Genomic DNA, 20,865 nt, shown 5'->3' on the forward strand with positions numbered 1-20,865 from the left:
GTGTCCTAGTATATGGCCCTTTCTGAGCTGCATCTGATTTGCATGTGTGTTCGTTGCTACCTCCACTCTGTAAGTCTCATCTGACAATGAAATACCTGGATGTGACTAGAAATGGTGAAGTCTTGGCTTTTTTAAATGTAAAAATGTTCTTTTGTCATGGAAAAAATGTTGGATAAAGTGATTTTATCATGTCTCTCAACCAATTGAAGTTGAATTCATGCTTTCCATAAAAAATTTGTGTTTAGGCTGCTGAAAGCCTTCACAAGACCATTGTTAAGAGGCGAATGTCTCATGTCAGTGGAGGAGGATCCATAGATTTGTCTGACACGGACTCCCTACAGGAATGGATCAACATGACTGGCTTCCTCTGTGCCCTTGGGGGAGTGTGCCTGCAGCAGAGAAGCAATTCTGGCTTGGCAACCTATAGCCCACCCATGGGCCCAGTCAGTGAACGTAAGGGTTCCATGATTTCAGTGATGTCTTCAGAGGGAAATGCAGATACACCTGTCAGCAAATTTATGGATCGGCTGTTATCCTTAATGGTGTGTAACCATGAGAAAGTGGGACTTCAAATACGGACCAATGTTAAGGATCTGGTGGGTCTAGAATTGAGTCCTGCTCTTTATCCAATGCTATTTAACAAATTGAAGAATACCATCAGCAAGTTTTTTGACTCCCAAGGACAGGTAAAGTGTTCTCTGCTTTATTTTTCACCCTTCCCCATGAATAGAGTGATTTGTTTGATAATGAAGCCTTTTTCTTTTTGATTAACTTGATACTGGCATGAATATCATACAATTTTTAAAAAATAGGCGAAAAATTGCAGAAAAAAGAATCCTCTGATGTAGGAATCAGTTTTAGTTTTTGGGAACTGTAATGTGTGAGTGTGCCAAGGGTTATAAATATCTTGGGTATGGGTATGAGTGTCTCTGCGTGTCTATTTGGATATATGCCTGTGGGTACATTTTTGCATGTATATGACATTTAGGTCAGACATTTGCATCACTCTATGTATAGTCTGTCTGCATTTTGATGCCAAAATGTATTTTGTTCTTTGTGTAGGTTTTATTGACTGACACCAATACTCAGTTTGTGGAGCAAACCATAGCTATAATGAAGAACTTACTAGATAATCATACTGAAGGCAGCTCTGAACACCTGGGGCAAGCTAGCATTGAAACAATGATGTTAAATCTAGTCAGGTAAGCATTCTACTGAAATGTAACAGAAACACATCAGTATTGGTAATTACTAGTGAAATAATTTGCCATTCTTTATTGTACCCAAATTGGAGTATGACAATAAGGTAACCAGAAGTTATGTATGTATTCCTATAATAAACATAAAAATACTACAACTTTAATAGTTACATTTAATCATTTCACTTAAAGATCAAAACATTTAGAGAACCTTCTCTTTTGCTTATATCTGATATTTTTTTTCTCCTGAATGTTTCTGTGTCTAAATAGATATGTTCGTGTGCTTGGGAATATGGTCCATGCAATTCAAATAAAAACGAAACTCTGTCAGTTAGTCGAGGTGATGATGGCGAGGAGAGATGACCTCTCATTTTGTCAAGAGATGAAATTTAGGTGAGTTCTGAAGAGAGCAAAGTGGAGTCTTGTAAATCTTCTGCTAAATGAAGTATAGAAAAATAATAGGTACTTGATTATCATGAGGGGGGGTAGAAAAGCAGCCTTTTACATTTCAGTTTTTCTCCTCCTGTATTTTCAAATTTCCCAAAGCTTTGTGCCCATGCCAGTGCTCCCTTTTTCTAAATAATACTGGAGCTAAGAATTGCTTCCAAACTGATACCCTGGCTAAGGGAATCAGTATCAATGGAAGATCAGTATCCTGGTTGCCTGTCAGAGCCCTTCCAATGCTTGGAGTCGGAGTGGTGGTATCTCTTTTATAAAACTCTCATGTCACCTGAGTGATTTGGCAAATTATTTGCATTATTAAAAAATATTTGTATGACAAAAAGTGTATGTGTGACTTAAAGAATTGTTGCTGTTTTCCTTTCCCCTGCCATTCTGCAGGAATAAGATGGTAGAATACCTGACAGACTGGGTTATGGGAACATCCAACCAGGCAGCAGATGATGATGTAAAATGTCTTACAAGGTAAAAAAAAAAAACAAAGAGAGAGAAGGACTTCTAATTAAGTATTCACAGGTTTACTTGGGATGTTGATAAGTACTTCACCATGCCTATTATAATATGTGTTTTTTGGATATCAAGCTTTTGCATTTGAATTATATAGATTAGTCTTTATTTTCTGTTTTTAACTGAAAGTTTTACTTGGAAAGTTAGTCGTCTATTTAGAAAGGATAATCTATAGTTGTTGGGAAATAAAAGGTATAAAGCCTTAGGCTTTGTTTATTTTGTAATTTGATAAAGGTAATATTTAAGGAACTTACTTGGCTTGAGTCTTTCTAAAAAGTAATTTCCTGCATTTACTCTAATGGTAAATACTTATTGTCACATGTCAGAAAGTAATTAAACAACAAACTACATAATAATCATTCATGTGTATTTCTTTTGTGAGGCTTGGTTTTGTGAAAGTTATTATCATCATCTCCCTAACTTGAAATATTTTTGCATTCTGGTTGTGCATGTTAACTGAAATTATTTAGGTTGTACTGATAAACAGTTAAATGAAATAGGTTGTTTCTAAATTCCTAAAGTTCTCTTAGGAAGGTGTTTATTTGAGGGGAAGGTGGAGTGGAAGAACCTGAAAAATTTATATGGTCTTTAAATTTTCTTTCTTCAGAGACTTGGACCAGGCAAGCATGGAAGCAGTAGTTTCACTCCTGGCTGGTCTTCCACTGCAGCCGGAGGAAGGAGATGGTGTGGAATTGATGGAAGCCAAGTCACAGTTATTTCTTAAGTAAATTTCAGTCCCCAGAAAGGCAAAGCAAAAAACAAAGCCCACATACAACAAAACAAAATCTAACCAAAGTGGCAAATGTGATAATATTTAGAAAATGGATCTCATTTCTTTGGTATTAAGGCCATCAGCAGCTGCCTATAAAATATAGCCCATGCATGAAGCAATATTCCCTATGATAGGACTGAGTTAGGAAAACAGCTGTGTTTTGTGTTTCTAAGACAATAATCCAAGCAGTGAATTATTGGCAGTAAAACCCAGATCACCTCACTAAGTCCTTTAAAATAGCATTCTTAAAAAAAAAAAAAAAAATAGCATTCTCTAAACTCTTTGGACCACTAGTTTTGTATGGTAAACACTAAAAGTGATGCATTGACCAGGAAAGATTGCATCTGTTTCATGCCTATGTTATGAAATATGTACTGGCTTTGTCAGGATAAAATCATATTCAGCATAGCACACTTCATCATGAGCCACCCTGGCTGATTCCCCCAAGACTGAGAAGCAGATATCGAAGACCGCTCATATGATGTACATGTCATGATTCCAAAATATCTGATTAGCTTTCTGGTGATGTGGCCTTCACCGTGTAAGAGTCAGTCTTTTTATTTCTCAGGTATTTCACATTGTTCATGAACCTATTGAATGACTGTAGTGAAGTTGAAGATGAAAATGCACAAACAGGTGGCAGGAAACGTGGCATGTCTCGGAGGCTGGCATCACTGAGGCACTGTACAGTCCTTGCAATGTCAAACTTACTCAATGCTAATGTGGACAGTGGCCTCATGCATTCCATAGGTGAGATCAAATGAAAGCTTCATATAGAAATTGCTGGTCTCACATGCCAATTCTCTAGGTTTTCAAAATTACTTCAACAAGCCATGTTAGTAAATATACATTTATCTGTCTATATCAGGTTTAGGTTATCACAAAGATCTTCAGACAAGAGCTACATTTATGGAAGTTCTGACAAAAATCCTCCAACAAGGCACAGAATTTGACACACTTGCGGAAACAGTGCTGGCCGACCGGTTTGAGAGGCTGGTGGAGTTGGTGACGATGATGGGAGACCAGGGAGAGCTCCCAATAGCCATGGCTCTGGCCAACGTGGTCCCGTGTTCCCAGTGGGTAAGTTCATTGAGGAAGTGTGGAACCAGGACTGGGCACATATAGTAGGTCCTTCCAAATTTATTCATTCCAGGAATGTTTATTGCGTGAATTGCTAAAACTTTAGAGCCAGAAGAAACTTCAGATATTATTTGAGTGGTTTTCAGCTTTGGGAAAGTAGTTGGAACCTCAGAGTAGTGTTCTTACCTGAAGTATGAGGATCTTATTCCTCATACTGATGGTGAAACTCAGATTCCTTCCCTGTCCCACTGAAAAATTCCATTTAAACACTGATCCCTCCATATATATATCTTTTAAAAAATTTTATTTATTTAAGAGAGTGAGAGAGTGCACACATGCAGGAGTGGGGGGAGGGGCAGAGGCAGAGGGAGAAGGGGCTCAATCCCAGGATCCTGGGGTCATGACCTGAGTCAAGGCAAATGCTTAACCCACTGAGCACCCAGTTGTCCCACCCCCCCAGATATATGTATCTATCTATATATAATATATAAATATATAATAAAAATATATAACCTATATTAATAAGATATAATAAAATATATAACCTATATTAATAAGTTATATATTATAATATTATATATATATAAACCCTGATCAAAAGAAAATTAAAACCCCTGACATGGTGTGGTACTTTTCATGTACTAAATGAGATAATTAGGGTTAATTGTTGTATGTAGTTGTCATAATGCTAGAGCTAGAATTAAAGGCTTGTGTGTCCAGGTCACAACTCTTTTCTATAATGAATTGCATGATTTTTAAAAAAATGTAGGCATATTTTTGCATTTGAAAATTATGATGCTTGTTTTAAACATTGAAGATACTGTTTGGCTTCTCAATAAAAAATTGTCTTAAAACCATACTATTTTTAATAACATGCTAAAAATTTGAGAAGGGTTGTCCTTTTCCATGTTAAAATGCTATTCAGTTTATATTATACCAAAAGTCATTTAAGCCTTGTAAATTATAACTAATGAGGTAATTTGTCATTGCCTGTAGATTTGTTTCTGCTTAAAAGTTGTACGATCTTATTCCTTATACTTAAAGTAAAATTCAAATTCCTTACTCTGGCTTACAAGGGCTCTGCTTCATTGTTGGCATTGTCTCATGCCACTCTCCTTCTTGTTCACCAAACTTAAACCATGCTGATGGTGAAACTCAGATTCCTTCTGAATCTTTTCACATAGGACTTCCACCTTAGAGAGCACCCTTGCTGTTGCTGCCACCACCACCACAGCTGCCTGGAATGCTTCTTCCCTCATCTCTTATGTGGCCAACTTCTTGGCCATTACTCAAGTTTCAGTACAGGTGTCTCTGTTTTAATGAGGTCTTCTTGGCCATCCAGCAAGAACCACACTTATAGTCATTCTATCACGTTATCTTGTTTAGTTTTCTTCTTAGCACTTATTCACTATGTAATATTATCTTGTTTATTGTTGCACCATAATGTGAGCCCTGTGAAAGCAGAGACCTTGTCTGTCTTGTTCACTGCTGTAGTGCTTGAAGTAGAACCTGGCACATAACAAGGACACTGTAAATAATTGTTTAATGCACAAAGGTGGAATCCCTGTTGGAACTCTAAGGAGTTAGGACAAGGAATCTATTGAAACTCTCTTGTAACCTCACATTACAGAAATCTTCATGTTTTTTGAAAATGGATATTCTTCTGAATTACCTTTTTACCACATACCTGTAATTAGCACTAAAAATTATCAGTAATTCTCTTAATAAAAAGGAATCAGTTAAATCTAAGAAGCTTTAATTCATTCTGTTTTTTGGTAGATCATTTCTAATGAATTGTATATGACTTTTTGAGAGAGACTTATAGTAGGCCAGTTATATTAGAGCTGTATCTAAATGAGAACAAAATACAAGATAACTTTTTAAAAAACTTTAATTCTCTTTTGCAAATTTTAAATTCTGTTGCTTAACATTTTCAGAATTTTGCAGAAAAGGGATTAGATTGAGAAAAAAATTTAGCGTAATACTTTGGAAACCTATTTTGTGACTGAATTATCTCTCATAGTTATACTTGATTTTAAAATGGAGGAAAGCTTTTTTTTTTTTTTTTTAAAGATTTTATTTATTTATTCATGAGAGACAGAGAGAGGCAGAGACACAGGCAGAGGGAGAAGCAGGCTCCATGCAGGGAGCCCAATGCAGGACCTGATCCGGAACCCCAGGATTATCACGCCCTGAGTCAAAGGCAGCGGCTCAACCTCTGAGCCACCCAGAAGTCCCATAAAATGGAGGAAAGTTTTATATCTAGTCAAATATGTATAACATAACTGTATAGTGTAGAGCAGGATATTTGTGTCTTCTTTGGCTTCTAGATTCTATGGTTAGGATTGTGAAATTTTTTCCTTTACTCAGATATCAGAGTTGACAAAAATTAAAAGAGCTATGGTCACCGATCCTGGCTTTTATTGTCACTTCTTGAAGGGTGGGGCCTCTCTTCTACCCCTGTTCTCTTTAAATCTCTTTGTAGCATGTGTGGTTAAATAGTGATTGACTACCGCATCATTTTTGTTGAGTGTACCAAAAAATACTATGGGGAATTACGAGCCTTAGCATTTAGGGAGTAGGTGGGAATTAGCTGCCAACCCTGGCTTTGTACATAAATCTTGCTGATCGCTTGATTCTAAATGCTCAGCCCAAATCTTTTTCCTGACTTACTACAAATCTTGTTTAGTTTTCTTCTTAGCACTTATTCACTATGTAATATTATCTTGTTTATTGTTGCACCATAATGTGAGCCCTGTGAAAGCAGAGACCTTGTCTGTCTTGTTCACTGCTGTAGTCTTTCCATTTTTGTTATTTCTGTAACAAATATTGTGTTATTGCTGTAGACTACTGCTGTAGTCTTTCCATTTTTGTTATTTCTCTGCTAAGCCCATTTTCAGTGTGCTGAATTTCCCTGACCAGCTGAGAATAGAGGTCTTGTGATCACCAGAGTCTTATTCCTGCTCACCGATTTCCTAAGAAAATGATTTGGGCATATCAAACTAAATTCTGTGCCATCATGTTCTATTTCTACTCTCTTTGGTTTTGTCATAATTTGAACTGAATCCTGGATTTTTTTTTCTGTCTCCTGGTAAAGCCTAGGCCTCTTTTACTTTTCATCAGTTAATTCTTAGAATTAATAGCTGCCAAGGTGCCTGGCTGGCTCTGTGGGAAGAATATGCAACTTTTGATCTTGGGGTCATGAGTTCAAGCCCCACACTGGGTGTAGAGATTGCTTAAATAAATAAATTGCTTTAAACAAAAGGGGGGTGGGGCCAGCCCCGGTGGCCCAGCCATTTAGCGCCACCTTCGGCCCAGGGTGTGATCCTGGAGACCCGGAATTGAGTCCCACGTCAAGCTCCCTGTGTGGAGCCTGCTTCTCCCTCTGCCTGTGTCTCTGCCTCTCTCTCTGTCATGAATAAATAAATCTTTTTTAAAAAAACCAATAGACCTGAAACAGCTGCTGTAGGCATGAAGAAATAGACACATGCACACAGAGAAACACCAGGGGGAAAATTAGTCACCATTGAACTAAAGCCATTTAGCAGGTAGTTGACGGTTTTGGATTTACCTTACAGTTTCCTGCTTAAGAAAAAACAGGATTATTCACACTAACACAATTTTATTTTGTTCTCAGGATGAACTAGCTCGAGTTTTGGTGACTCTGTTTGATTCTCGGCATTTACTCTACCAATTGCTCTGGAACATGTTTTCTAAGGAAGTAGAATTGGCAGACTCCATGCAGACTCTTTTCCGAGGAAACAGCTTAGCCAGTAAAATAATGACCTTCTGTTTCAAGGTTTGTATCCATTTATCTTTTTTTTTGTGCCAAGGTATAGCAAACTGATTATGTGCAGAATATACAGAACAGAATTTCTTTAATGCAAGACATTTGGAGAAGGCATAATAAATTCCTGCTTTTATATTTCTTTAGGTATATGGTGCTACCTACCTACAAAAACTCTTGGATCCGTTATTACGAATTGTGATCACATCCTCTGATTGGCAGCATGTTAGCTTTGAAGTGGATCCTACCAGGTTTGTCATTCTTTCATCTACAGCTTGTCTTCACTTTTCCACTACCCTGGATGTGAACAGGCTCTCACAATTCCTCCTCTTGATTCTTAAAATTAGTCTGTAATTATAAAAGTTGCACACAAATTTTTCTCTAAAAATTTACAGGTATCTTTGACAGCCACCTCTAGGGACATAGCACTGTTACTAATGTAGTCTATTCTTTGCCTTTTTTTGGTGCATTTGCATATGCAAATTATAATATAGCCACACTTATGAAATATTACATAGCAGGTAAAAGGAATAAGATTAATCTTTCTATGTCAACATAGATCTATGACATAGAGCTAAGTTATAAAAACTATAGATATAATGTAAATGCTTAATATAAATGTAAACATTGTATACATGGTTTTGCAACTTTATGCATTTTTATTTTTATTCAACTTAATATACAGTATATTATTAGTTTCAGAGGTAGAATTTAATGATTCATCAGTTGCATACAACATCAGGTGCTCATTACTTCAAGTGCCCTCCTTAATGCCCATCACCCAATTGCCCTATCCCCCATCCATCTCCCCCTCCAGCAACCCTAAGTTTGTTTCCTGCAGTTAAATCTCTTATGGTTTGCCCTCCTGTTTTTGTCTTATTTTATTTTCCTTACCTTCCTCTATGTGCATCTGTTTTGTTTGTTTTTTTTTTTAAAGATTTTATTTATTCCTGAGAGAGACAGAGAGAGAGGCAGAGACATAGGCAGAGAGAGAAGCAGGCTCCCTGCAGGGAGCCCAATGCAGGACTCCATCCCAGGACCCCAGGATCATGCCCTGGGCTGAAGGCAGACACTCAACCACTGAGCACCCAAGGCGTCCCTCATCTGTGTTGTTTCTTGAATTCCACAAAGGAGTGAAATCATACGGTATTTGTCTTTCTCTGACTGACATATTTTGCTCAGCATAATACTTTCTAGTTCCATCCATGTCATTATAAATGGCAAGATTTCATTCTTTTTGATGGCTGAGTAATATTCCATTGTGTTTATCACATACCCATACATACCACATCTTCTTTATCCATTCATCAAGACATCTGGGTGCTTTCCATATTTTGGCTATTGTGGATATTGCTCTTGTAAACATTGGGGGTACATATGTTCCTTCAAATCATGTTGTTTGTATCCTTCGAATAATACCTGGTTTTACAACTTAATTTTCTTAACTTCGCTCTATGTCATAGATCTTTCTATGTCAATATAGAAAGATTAATCTTATTTTTTTACCTGCTGTGTAATATTTCATAAATTTGGCTGTATCATTATTCAGTCAGTACTGTGTTGATCAGATTGACTTTGTTTTCTCAATAAGTTTTTAAAATTATTAAGTAATGACATATTATTTTCAGGTGTACAGTAATTTGGTTTCACAATTCTGTATATTACTCAGTGCTCTTCATAAGTGAAATCATCACCTGTTACCATGCAACGTTGTTAGAACATTATTGACTATATCCCCTATGCTGTACTTTCCATTTTCATTTCCATGATTTATTTATTTTGTAACTGGAAGTTTGTACCATTTAATCCTGATCTTCACCTGTGTCACCCATCCTCTCAGCCACCTCTCCTCTGGCAACCACCAGTTTCTAATCTGTATTTAAAAATGTGATTTTTTTTTTTTTGGTTCATTTGTTTTCTTAAAGATTTATTTGAGAGAAAACGCGGCACGAGCAAAAGGGGCAGAGGGGGAGAGAGAGAATATGAAGCAGACTCAGCTGAGCATGATCCTGACATGTGGCTTGATCTAATGACCCTGAGATCATGACCTGAATTGAAACCAAGAGTTGATTGCTTAACCAACTGCACCACCCATGCACACCGCTATTTTACTTTTTAGATTCGATATATGAGTGATGTCATAGAGTATTTGCCTTTTACTGACTTATTTCACTTAGCATAATAACTTCTGGGTCCATGCATGTTGTTGCAGATGGCAAGATTTCATTCTTTTTTAATAGATGAGTAATATTGCTGTGTGTATGTATGTGTGTGTGAAACACATCTTCTTTACCTGTTCATCTGTCAGTGGACATTTGAGTTGCTTCCATATCTTGGCTACGTAGTGAACATAGGGGTGCGTGTATCTTTTCAATTAGTGTTTTCATTTTCTTTGGTAAATACCAACTAATAGAATTACTGGATCATATGGTGTTTCTATTTTTAATTTTTTGAGGAACCTCCATAATGTTTTCCACAATAATTGCACCAATTTACATTCCCACCGACAGTGCATAAGTGTTCTAAGTGTTCCTTTTCTCCACATCCTCACCAATACTTATTTTTTATTTTTATTTTTGATATTAACCATTCTGACTAGCTTACGGTCATACCTCATTTTGGTTTTGATTTGCATTTCCCTGATGATTAGTGATGTTCAGCATTTTTTCCTGTGTCTTTTGACCACCTTTATTTCTTCTTTGGAAAAATGTCTTTTCAGGTCCTCTGCCCATTTTTAAATCAGATTATTTGGGTATTTTGGTATTGAGTTGTATGACTTGCTTATATATTTTGGATAGTAACCCTTTATCAGACATATCATTTGCAAATATCCTCTCCAATTCAGTAGGTTGCTATTTTGTTTTTATTGTTTTATTGTTTTATTGGTGATTTCCTTGCTGTGCAAAAGCTTTTTGTTTTGGTGTAGTCTTGATAGTTTATTTTTGCTTTTGTTTCCCTTGCCTGTAGAGACATATCCATAAATAAGTTTTAAGGCTGATGTCCAAGAGATCACTGGCTATGTTTTCTTTTAGGAATTTTATGGTTTCAGGTTTCATATTTAGGTGTTTAATCTGTTTGGAATTTGTTTTTGCATATGCTATAAGAAAGGGTCCAGTTTTCATTGTTTTGGCATGTAGATGTCCAATTACTCAACATCATTTATTGAAAAGACAGTCTTTTCCTTGTTGTATACTCTTGCCTACTTTGTCATAGGTTGACAATATAGGTATAGGTTTATTTCTGGGCTCTTTTTGCTGTTCCACTGATCTGTGTGACTGTTTTTTTGCCTGTACCATACTGGGGTGATTTACTATGGTTTTGTATATCTTCATATCCAGGATTGTGATACTTCTGGTTTTTTTCTTCTTTCTCAAGATCGTTTAGTCTCTTTGAGGTCTTTTGTGGTTCCATATAAATTTTAGAATTACTTGTTCCAGTTTGGTGAAAAACACTTGGTATTTTGACAGGGACTGCATTGAATCTGTAGATTGCTTTGGGTAGTATACACATTTTAATAATAATCTTCTAATCCATGAGAATGGTATATCTTTCTTTTAGTTTGTGTTGGCTTCAGTTTCTTTCATCAGTGTCTTATCATTTTAGGAGTGTATAGGTCTTTCACGACTTTGGCTAAGTATTTTTCTAGGTATTTTATTCTTTTTGGTAATAGTTGTAAATGGTGATCCCATTGACTTTTGCTGCAACTTCCCAGTAATTGCCCCAACATTGTCTTTTCCATTTTTCAGGTCATTTGCTGTTGGAATTATTGTGAAACCCAAGTCTTTTTGTTACTTTCCTTCTTAGAACATCAGTTGTTCTCTGACTACAAGATAAAGTACAGAGTTTTCTAACTATAAGCGATTACTACCTGTCATTCTTTCATGTGTTCTCTGTGCATTAGATCCAATGAAATATGCACATGTTGTATATTTTTAAAGTGGCTTGACACATGGGTTTTTTGGGGGCAGGGATGCCTAATAAATAATATTGACTACAAGATAAAGTACAGAGTTTTCTAACTATACTGACTACAAGATAAAGTACAGAGTTTTCTAACTATAAGTCTTTACCACCTGTCATTCTTTTATGTGTTCTCTGTGCATTAGATCCAATGAAATATGCACATGTATATTTTTTAAAGTGGCTTGACACGTGGGTTTTTTGGGGGCAAGGATGCCTAATAAATAATATTCCTCTTCCTTGCGCAATTCTAAACCAAAAGAATGAAAGGAGAAGGGGTGGGAGAGAAGCACTCAGGAATCAGCTATCACTTTTTTTTCTGATAACAATGCTTCGAGTATGTGGCTTTTGATCCTGTGGGCAAATACGCTTGCTAATACTTCACCTTGAATTAGACCCCAGCCCTTGCACAACTGGATGACTACAGACTTGCCTCATGGGAAGCTTTCTACCATGGAGGTGGAGAGAGCAAACCAGAATACATCTTTTCTGCAGGCAGACATATCCAGAATGGAGAAGATGGTACTGAGCTGAGTATATACCAGATTTGTGAGAATATAAGGGGATAAGAATTCTTAGACACAGCTCTCAGAATTGCCTTTTTGCAGTTGTTTTATTCAAATCAAGATCCCAGCAAAGTCAAAACATTGCATTTGGCTGAAAGTCTCTTTTAAAGAGTACTTTTGTCTGTTTATTTTAAATGGATTTTACCTTCTCTCTCTTTTCTCTCTCTCTCTCTCTCTCTTTTTAAAAATTTTTTTGCAGATTAGAACAGTCAGAGAGCCTTGAGGAAAACCAACGGAACCTTCTTCAGATGACTGAAAAGTTCTTCCATGCCATCATCAGTTCCTCCTCAGAATTCCCCCCTCAGCTTCGAAGTGTGTGCCACTGTTTATACCAGGTATGTTTAAGGTTAGAGAGTACCGTTATTAATCCAAAGCTGAAGTAAAAATGCTTTACCGAGGAGGGATTTAGCTGCTGATAGTGGGTGGTTAAAAATACTGAGTCAATACATTCAAAATTTTTGGAATTGGCTTTGAAAAAACTTAAATATTGTTTAGGAGACAGATTGAAGTATTTTAAGGGAGTACTAAAAATATTTAATTTTCCTTGCATTGGGAGCGAGTCTATTGGGTATAATTGACATGGTTGAAATTAGATATATTATGGAATTTTTTTGTTATCTTTTGCCTAAACTACGCACAGAGTTTTTCACATATGAGGCAGGTCTACTGGTCCTTGCTTTTTATACTATTGAAATGCTTGATCTATAATTTTGATGTCTTCTTAAAGATGTAATTTTTTTGGTCAGGTTTTTCTAGGACAAACTAATCTGTTTATTTTATATAGAATGCTACTTCTAAAATATATGCATCATCATTCAGATAAAATTATTAGAATTTTTAGCACTAGCACTGCAAGTAATGCTTCTGAGTTCAGATGTCCACAGTCATCCCCTACTTACTGAAGAAATTCGGTCTGTGTTCTTTTTATGGTTCACTGTGATTTTGAATTGCATATGTAGTTCAGGGATGATTTAATCATTCCAGGGGGAATTAGTGTAGATCTATATTAGCCTGTTTAAAATAGATTTTGTAAGAAACATTAGTGGCTCTGAGTCTGGAGTTTGGGACAGGGGTGGGTACAGGGGAAAGAATTTATGCTTTCACCAAAACCCTTGCCTTTGTGTCTTTTTCTTTGCAGAGTCATCCCCAGCCATTTGTTTTTTTAGCACAGGGCTTCAGTTGCTTAGAGACATTAGCAAGATCGGTGAAATCACCATTTTAGCTGTTTCAGGCTGCTCTATGTGAATTGTTCCCCCATTGCTATTTATAAAAATGTTTCTGCTCTATTAAAAAAAAACCCAAAAACTTACAACCTGAAAACAGTTAACAAAACAGCAATAGTAAATCCTTTACTATCAAATGATTACTGTAAATGTAAGTGGATTAAGTTTTCCCAGTTGAAAGACATAGAATGGCTGAATGGATTAAAAAAAAAAAAAAAAAAACCAAGATCCAATAATATGCTGCCTACAAAAGATTCATGGTAGCCTTAAAGACACATATAGAGTGGAAGTGAAGGGATGAAAAAAGTCATTTTAAGCAAATAACCCCCCCCCCCAAAAAAAGCAAGAGTAACTACTCTTATACTTATACTTATTTCAGACCAAATAGACTTTAAACTAAAAATGGTGAAAAGAGACAAAGAAGGTCATAATATAACAATAAAGGAGGTTAATACACCAAGAAGATATAATAGTTCTAAGTATTTATGTGCCCAACATTGGAGTACCTAAATATACAAAGCAAAAACTAACAGATCTAAAAGGAGAAGTAAATAGTAATATAGAATTAATTGGGGACTTTAATACCCCACTGTCAACAATGGATAGATAATCCAGACAACCGAAACAGCAGATTTGAACAGATACAGACCAGATGGACCTAACAGACAGATATAGAACTTTCTGCTCAACAACAGCAGAATATACATTCTTCTCAAGCACACAATATGTTTTCTAGGATAGGCTGTATCTTAGGCCACAAAATAAGTCTTAACACATTCAAGAAGATTGAAATCATACCAAGTGTCTTCTTCTCTGACCACAGTGGTGATTACATGAGGAAATCAATTATATGAGGAAAACTGGAAAAGAAGTGAACACATGGAGATGAATTACTACCCTGAACAATTAATGGATCAAAGAAGAAATTAAAGGGGAAATAAAAAAGTTTCTTGATAAATGAAAATGGGAACACAACATCCAGAACATGTAGGATGCAGCAAAAAGCAGTTAAGAGGGAAGTTCATACCAATAAACAACTCTGTTAAGGAGTGGGAAAGATCCAAATAAGCAGCCTCTTTGCCTTAAGGAATTAGAAAAAGAACAAACTGAGCTCAAAGTTAGCAGAAGAAAGGAAGTTATAAAGATTAGAGCAGAAATAAATGAAATAGAAATAACTACAGAGTAACAGTAGAAAAGATTAACCAAGCTAAGAGTTGGTTCTTTGAAAAATAAATAAAATTAACAAACCTTTAGCTAGACTAACCAAAGAGAGGAAGGACCTAAATCAACAAAATTAGAAATGAAAAAGGAGATCTCACAACTGATACCACAGAAATTTAAAGGGTTATAAGAGGCTAGTATGAACAACTATGTGTGTCAACAAACTAGACAACCTAGAAGAAATGGGAAAATTCTTAGAAACATAGACAACTTACCAAGATTGAGGAAGAAGTAGAAACTCTGAATAGACCAATTATTACAAAATTCTCCCAACAAAGAAAAGCCCAGGACCAGTTGGCTTAACTGGTGATGTTTACCAAACATTTACAGAAGAATGAGCACCAGTCCTTCTCAAAGTCTTAACAAAAAGCTGAAGAGAAAAGAATGGTCTAAACTCATTTTATGAGGCCAGCATTAACCCGATACCAAAACCAGAAAAGGACATTGCTAGAAAAGAAAACTACAGGCCAATATCATTGATGATTATAGCTGTAAAAATTATCAATAAATTACTAGCATACTGAATTCAGCAGTATATTAAAATGATCATGCACCATGGTCAAGTGGGATTTATCCTTTGGTGCAAGGATGGTTGAACATATGCAACATATGCAAACCAATCAATGTGATACATCACATTAATACAATGAAGAAAAGAATCATATGATCATCTCAATGCAGAAAAAGCACTTAACAAAATTTAATATCCATTCATGATAAAAATTCTTAATAAATTAGGCATGGAAATAATATGTCAACATAATAAAGGCCATAAATGACAACCACACAGTGGTGAAAGGTTGAAAGCATTCCTCTAAGATCAAGAACAAGACAAGGAAATCTACTCTTACCACTCCTATTCAGCATAATACTAGAAGTGCTAGCTAGAGCAGTCAGGAGAGAAAAAGTATCAGAATTGGAAAGGAATAAGTAAAATTGTCTCTACTTGCAGATGACATAATTTTGTATATAGGAAGTCTCAAAGACAAACAAAAAACAGAACTAATCAGTGAACTCAGTAAAGTTGCAGTCTACATAGTTAACATACAAAAATCAGTAGCATTTCTATATACTAACAGTGAAATTTGTAAAAAAAAATCAATCTCATTTATAATAGCATCAAAACAATAAAAGGCTTAGGAATAAATTAAGGAGGTGAAAGATCTTTATGCTGGAAACTATGACAATGATGAAAAAATTGAAGAAAACAGATAAATGGAAAAGGTATCCTGTGTTCATGGATTGGAAGAACTAATTATTTAGATATAATACTACCAAAGTAATCTATAGATTCAGTGCAGTCCCTATTAAGTTTCCAATGGCATTTTTTACACAAATAGAAAAAATACTCCTAACATTTTAATGGAACCACAAAAGACCTTACATAGCCAAAGCAGTCCTAAGAAGAATGAAGGAGGCACCACACTTCCTGATTTAAAGCTGTAGCCATCAGAACAGTATGTACTGGCATAAAAATAGATTCACCAGTAGAACAGAATCAAGAGCCCAGAAGTAAAGCTAAGCATATATAGTCAACTAATATTTGACAAGCGATCCAAGAATACTCAATGGAGAAAAGATAGTCTTTTCAATAAATGGTGCTTAAATCACTGAATATTCACATGTAAAAAACCGTCATATACCACTCATACAAATTAACTAAAAATGGATTAAAGATTTAAATGTAGAATTTGAAAACATGAAACTACTAGAAGAAAGCATAGGAATAAAGCTTCTTGGCATGAGGCTTGGTAATGGTTTTTTGGAGGTGACACCTAGAGTACAACAAACTAAAAAATAAGCAGATGGGACTACATTAAACTAGAAAGCTTCTGTACAGCAGGCACATCATATAATGTGAAGAGACAATCTATGGAGTGGGAAAAAAATATTTGTGAATTATATATCTAATAAGGAATATTTAAAATATATTAAAAACACAATTTTCAATAGCAAAAATAAATTAAAAATGAGCAGCAGATACTTTTGAATAGATATTTTTCCAAAGAAGTTACATAACAGGCCAAAAGGTACATGGAAAGATGTTCAATATCACTAGTCATTGGGGAAATGCAGATTAAAACCTCAGTGAGGGGCAGCCCCGGTGGCCCAGTGGTTTAGCGCTGCCTTCAGCCCAGGGTGTGATCCTGGAGACCCAGGATTGAGTCCCACGTCGGACTCCTTGCATGGAGCCTGCTTCTCCCTCTGCCTGCCTGTCTGTCTCTCTCTGTCATGAATAAATAAATAAAATCTTAAAAAAAAAATAATTAAAAAAAATAAAACCACAGTGAGATAGCACCTCAATACCTGTTAGAATGACCATCATCGAAAAGACTAGAGATAACAAATTCATGGATAGAGAAAAATGGGAACCCTTATGCACTATTGGTACAATTGTAAGTTGGTATAGCTAATATGGAAAACAGTATGGAAAATTCTCAAAAAATTCAAAATTAAACTACCATATCATTCAGCAATTCCACTTCCAGGAATATATCCAAAGGAAATGAAAATACTAACTTGAAAAGATAATCTTCACCCTCATGTTCATAACAGTATTACTTAGAATAGCCAAGACATGGAAACAACCCGAGTATCCATCAACAGATGAATGGATTAAAAGAACTGTGGGTATATGCACAATGGAATATTATTCAGCCATACAAAATGAGGAAATTTACCATTTTTTGACAGTGCACATGGCCCTCGGAGGCATTATGCTAAGTAAAATTAAGTCAGAGACAATAACTATATGGTGTCACTTATATGTAGAATCTTAAAGAGACCGACAAAACTGAAGTCATGGAAAAAAGAGATCAGACTTGAGGTTACTGGAGGTGGAGATTGGAGGCAGAGGAAATTGAAGGAAGGTGGTCAAGTGGATTTCTGAAATGGCAGTGGCTTTGACTTGATTTAAAAGTGAATGGTTACTGACTGCCTGATTACATGACTTAGTAGATTTTAGTAGAAATTCATGTGACTTTGTCTTGATTTAAAAGTGAATGGTTACTGACTGCCTGATTACATGACTTAGTAGATTTTAGTAGAAATTCATGTGGTTGTCATCTTAAAGGGAAAAAAATTTTTTGTTTTGTATCATCAGCAAACTTGGAGTTCATTTTGAGACCATGATTCTAATAAGGTAAATGGAACAGGGCTTGGCATTTATTTGTATTTAGGAAATATTTAATGAAGGAATAGAATTCTCCCATCCACTCCTCCCAAGTAAAACAAGATTCTTGCCAGTTTTCATAGGAAGGGAGGGATGTAGTTAAAATAAATCAGAAAATTGAGTAATAAGATGGTCATTTGTGGCTTATTAAACACTATGTGTTATGCTTTTTTAAAGCACTCTATAATAAAATATCCTGTGTTATAACAGACCTTAATTATCTTACTAAATATTTTACATACAATTATTTTCTTTAAGAATATATCTAAATGTGTGTCTGCATTATTTTGAAGTACTGGGGAAACGTTGGGATGTAGAGTACTATAGAGCAAAATTGTGCAATATTATTTACAAATATGATTTTGTTTTTTAATAAGTGACTGATAACAGGGATTTTACATTTCCTAATTAAAAGAAAGAAAAAAAGCTTTGGTCTCAAGTTACTCTTTGAGTCTCCTACCAAATGTAGTTTTCTCCTTAGTTTGCTCTTTTATTCATCTTTCTTCTGGCTTTTTCTTGCTCTTTTGACTTTGGCAATAACATAATGGTACCTTTGTACTTCTGTGTTCTGCTGGGAGGGATAAGTAGTTGATTGTTTCCTCGAGTAAATATGGCTCCTGCTTTGGGACTTGGAAAATTTTGAAAGCTGAGTGAGGATATTGCTAGCTAATAAACTTCTCTGAGTGTTAGCTCCTTTTTCTTGAGTTCATGTTTTTGACTGTTAAGCCTTTTTTGAATCATGCTTTAGCCAGATCTCTTACTTTGTATGCCCCCTTACATAGTGGACTAGGTTTAGATTATATAGGGATAGCCAACTGTGAACATGTGTCAGATTTATAATTAAGACATTTTTTTCATGTATTTATTTCTACTTTTCCTCCCCATTGAAGGAAAAGAATACAGGTTTTCTCTACTATCCCAAAGTAGAGTGTTACTGTGAAAGCTTTTGTAAGCCAAAGTGTCATAAAGAGAAGCAGTTACCATTAATTTATATGGAAAAATTTTTTAGTGTTCCCAGACCCCCAGAATAACCAACCACATCATACCAAATGACACATAAAACCTAAAATAACATTAACATATAGTAAAAACAAGAATAATATGACAAATACACAGCTGTATAAAGTACAAATAATTTATGTATGGGGTCGCTTCACTTACCAGAATTGGGATGACAGCAAGCACACCAGAAGGGGTGTGTTAGGCTGGGGTGTTGGAGGTTGGGGTGGTGGGAGGTGCAGAAGTATAGCGTGTAGGATTGAGAGAAAGAGTGTCCTCTATTAATGTCTCATCATTGTCTAAATCCATCCATGCAGACAGGTCATTCATGTCTCTACACCTTCTGCCTGCCTTGATGTCAAAGATCAAGGTTCATCATCTGCTGTGGCTAATGTGGCTGATGTGGAAGGCTTGAAGTATGACATTATGCTCAACTGCTTAGCCTCTTGCATTTTTCTATACTACAGATTTTTGTAGGCACTCAAAACATTCTATAAACCTGTCCCTAAACCTGTATACCCTTTTAAAATTAAAGCCATACTTTTCTGCAATCACTGTAGCACCGTACATCTTAGCAAAAATCTCACTCAGGTGCTTCACATTCAGTTTCTGGAAAACTTCACTTTCAGGCCGTTCACTGTTGTGTTCAGTGTTGATTGTTCTTTTCTCTTGCAATTGCATCAGCTCTTTACCTGTCAGTTCTTGGCCATGGGATGCCAAAACCATCAACATCATCTTCATCAGGTTTTACAAACTGAGCCTCCTTAGCCAAACCATATTTACTGTTGTTGGTTTAAAGCCTTTAAAATTGTTCTCTGCTTCGAGACAGTCCTCTAAGCACCATTTCTCATCCAGACTGTTTGTTACCCTATCAAGAGCATCTCCAACGTTGGCAGCTGCCAATTTTGTATTGTAGTGTTTCCAGATCCCTTGTAAAGATGTTTTGGAGTTGGCTTCTCTGTCAATGGCACTCACAGAAAGATGCATAACATTTTGCAGTATAGTAAGCCTTAATGGTAGCTATTAGGCCTAGGACACATGGTTGTATCAACAACATCATATTTGGCAGGAAGAACACAATAAGAATGTTATTGCTGTGCTCAGTAATGCCAGGTTGAAGAACAGCACAGTTTCAGCAATCAGAAGATACCTGTTATCAAGATTATTTTCTTTACAGTATTGTCAACAAAAGGACTAATGTACTCAGAAAAAAAAATCATTTGGATATCCAGCTGCTTGGATGCAAATGAAACACAAGAAGTATATTCTTATCAATGCCTTTAAGTGCCCTTGGATTTTCTGAATGGTGCACTAGTAGAAGCTTAAGGACAGCATCACCAAAAAAAAAAAAAAAAAAAAAAAAAAAAGACAGCATCACCAGTAGTGTTTTTTATTTTTTTATTTTTATTTATTTATGATAGTCACAGAGAGAGAAAGAGAGAGAGGCGGAGACATAGGCAGAGGGAGAAGCAGGCTCCATGCACCGGGAGCCTGATGTGGGATTCGATCCCGGATCTCCAGGATCGCGCCCTGGGCCAAAGGCAGGTGCCAAACCGCTGCACCACCCAGGGATCCCCACCAGTAGTGTTAATGGTAGGCCTTAGGGTAAACTTGTCCTTTGATGCCTTGTGTCCCTTAGCCTACTTTAATTCTGTTGAAGTAAATGTCTTGCTCAGCAGTTTTTCTAATAAGAAATTGAAGTTTAACACTTGTTTGTTTTTTTTTTTATACACTTGTTTAAATGAATAACTACCTACTATAATTATTTATTTTCACCAATTCTTCTGGGAACTTTTCAGCAGCTTCCATATCAGCTGAAACACTCTCTCCAATAACCATTGAGCTATGAAGCTGCCTTTGCCTCAACACCGATCAAACCACCCATGACTACCTTTAAATCATACTTTTGTAACACTTAGA

At 36.0% G+C, this 20,865-nt stretch overlaps 1 protein-coding gene across 12 annotated transcripts in view; it reads left to right on the top strand.

Moving 5' to 3' along the window:
• Positions 1-20,865, top strand: part of NF1 (neurofibromin 1) — a 274,270-nt gene that overhangs the window by 126,904 nt on the left and 126,501 nt on the right. For all 12 annotated transcript variants that reach the window (XM_072779390.1, XM_072779394.1, XM_072779382.1 and 9 more), the window contains 10 exons: positions 246-686; positions 1,063-1,202; positions 1,470-1,592; positions 2,040-2,123; positions 2,773-2,889; positions 3,506-3,687; positions 3,806-4,017; positions 7,655-7,816; positions 7,952-8,055; positions 12,530-12,665. In XM_072779390.1, the coding sequence (XP_072635491.1) occupies positions 246-686; positions 1,063-1,202; positions 1,470-1,592; positions 2,040-2,123; positions 2,773-2,889; positions 3,506-3,687; positions 3,806-4,017; positions 7,655-7,816; positions 7,952-8,055; positions 12,530-12,665 (1,701 nt within the window). The remainder of the gene's footprint in view (positions 1-245; positions 687-1,062; positions 1,203-1,469; positions 1,593-2,039; positions 2,124-2,772; positions 2,890-3,505; positions 3,688-3,805; positions 4,018-7,654; positions 7,817-7,951; positions 8,056-12,529; positions 12,666-20,865) is intronic.

This window comes from Canis lupus, chromosome 16, assembly GCF_048164855.1.
Source record: "Canis lupus baileyi chromosome 16, mCanLup2.hap1, whole genome shotgun sequence".
Classification (NCBI taxonomy): domain Eukaryota; kingdom Metazoa; phylum Chordata; class Mammalia; order Carnivora; family Canidae; genus Canis; species Canis lupus.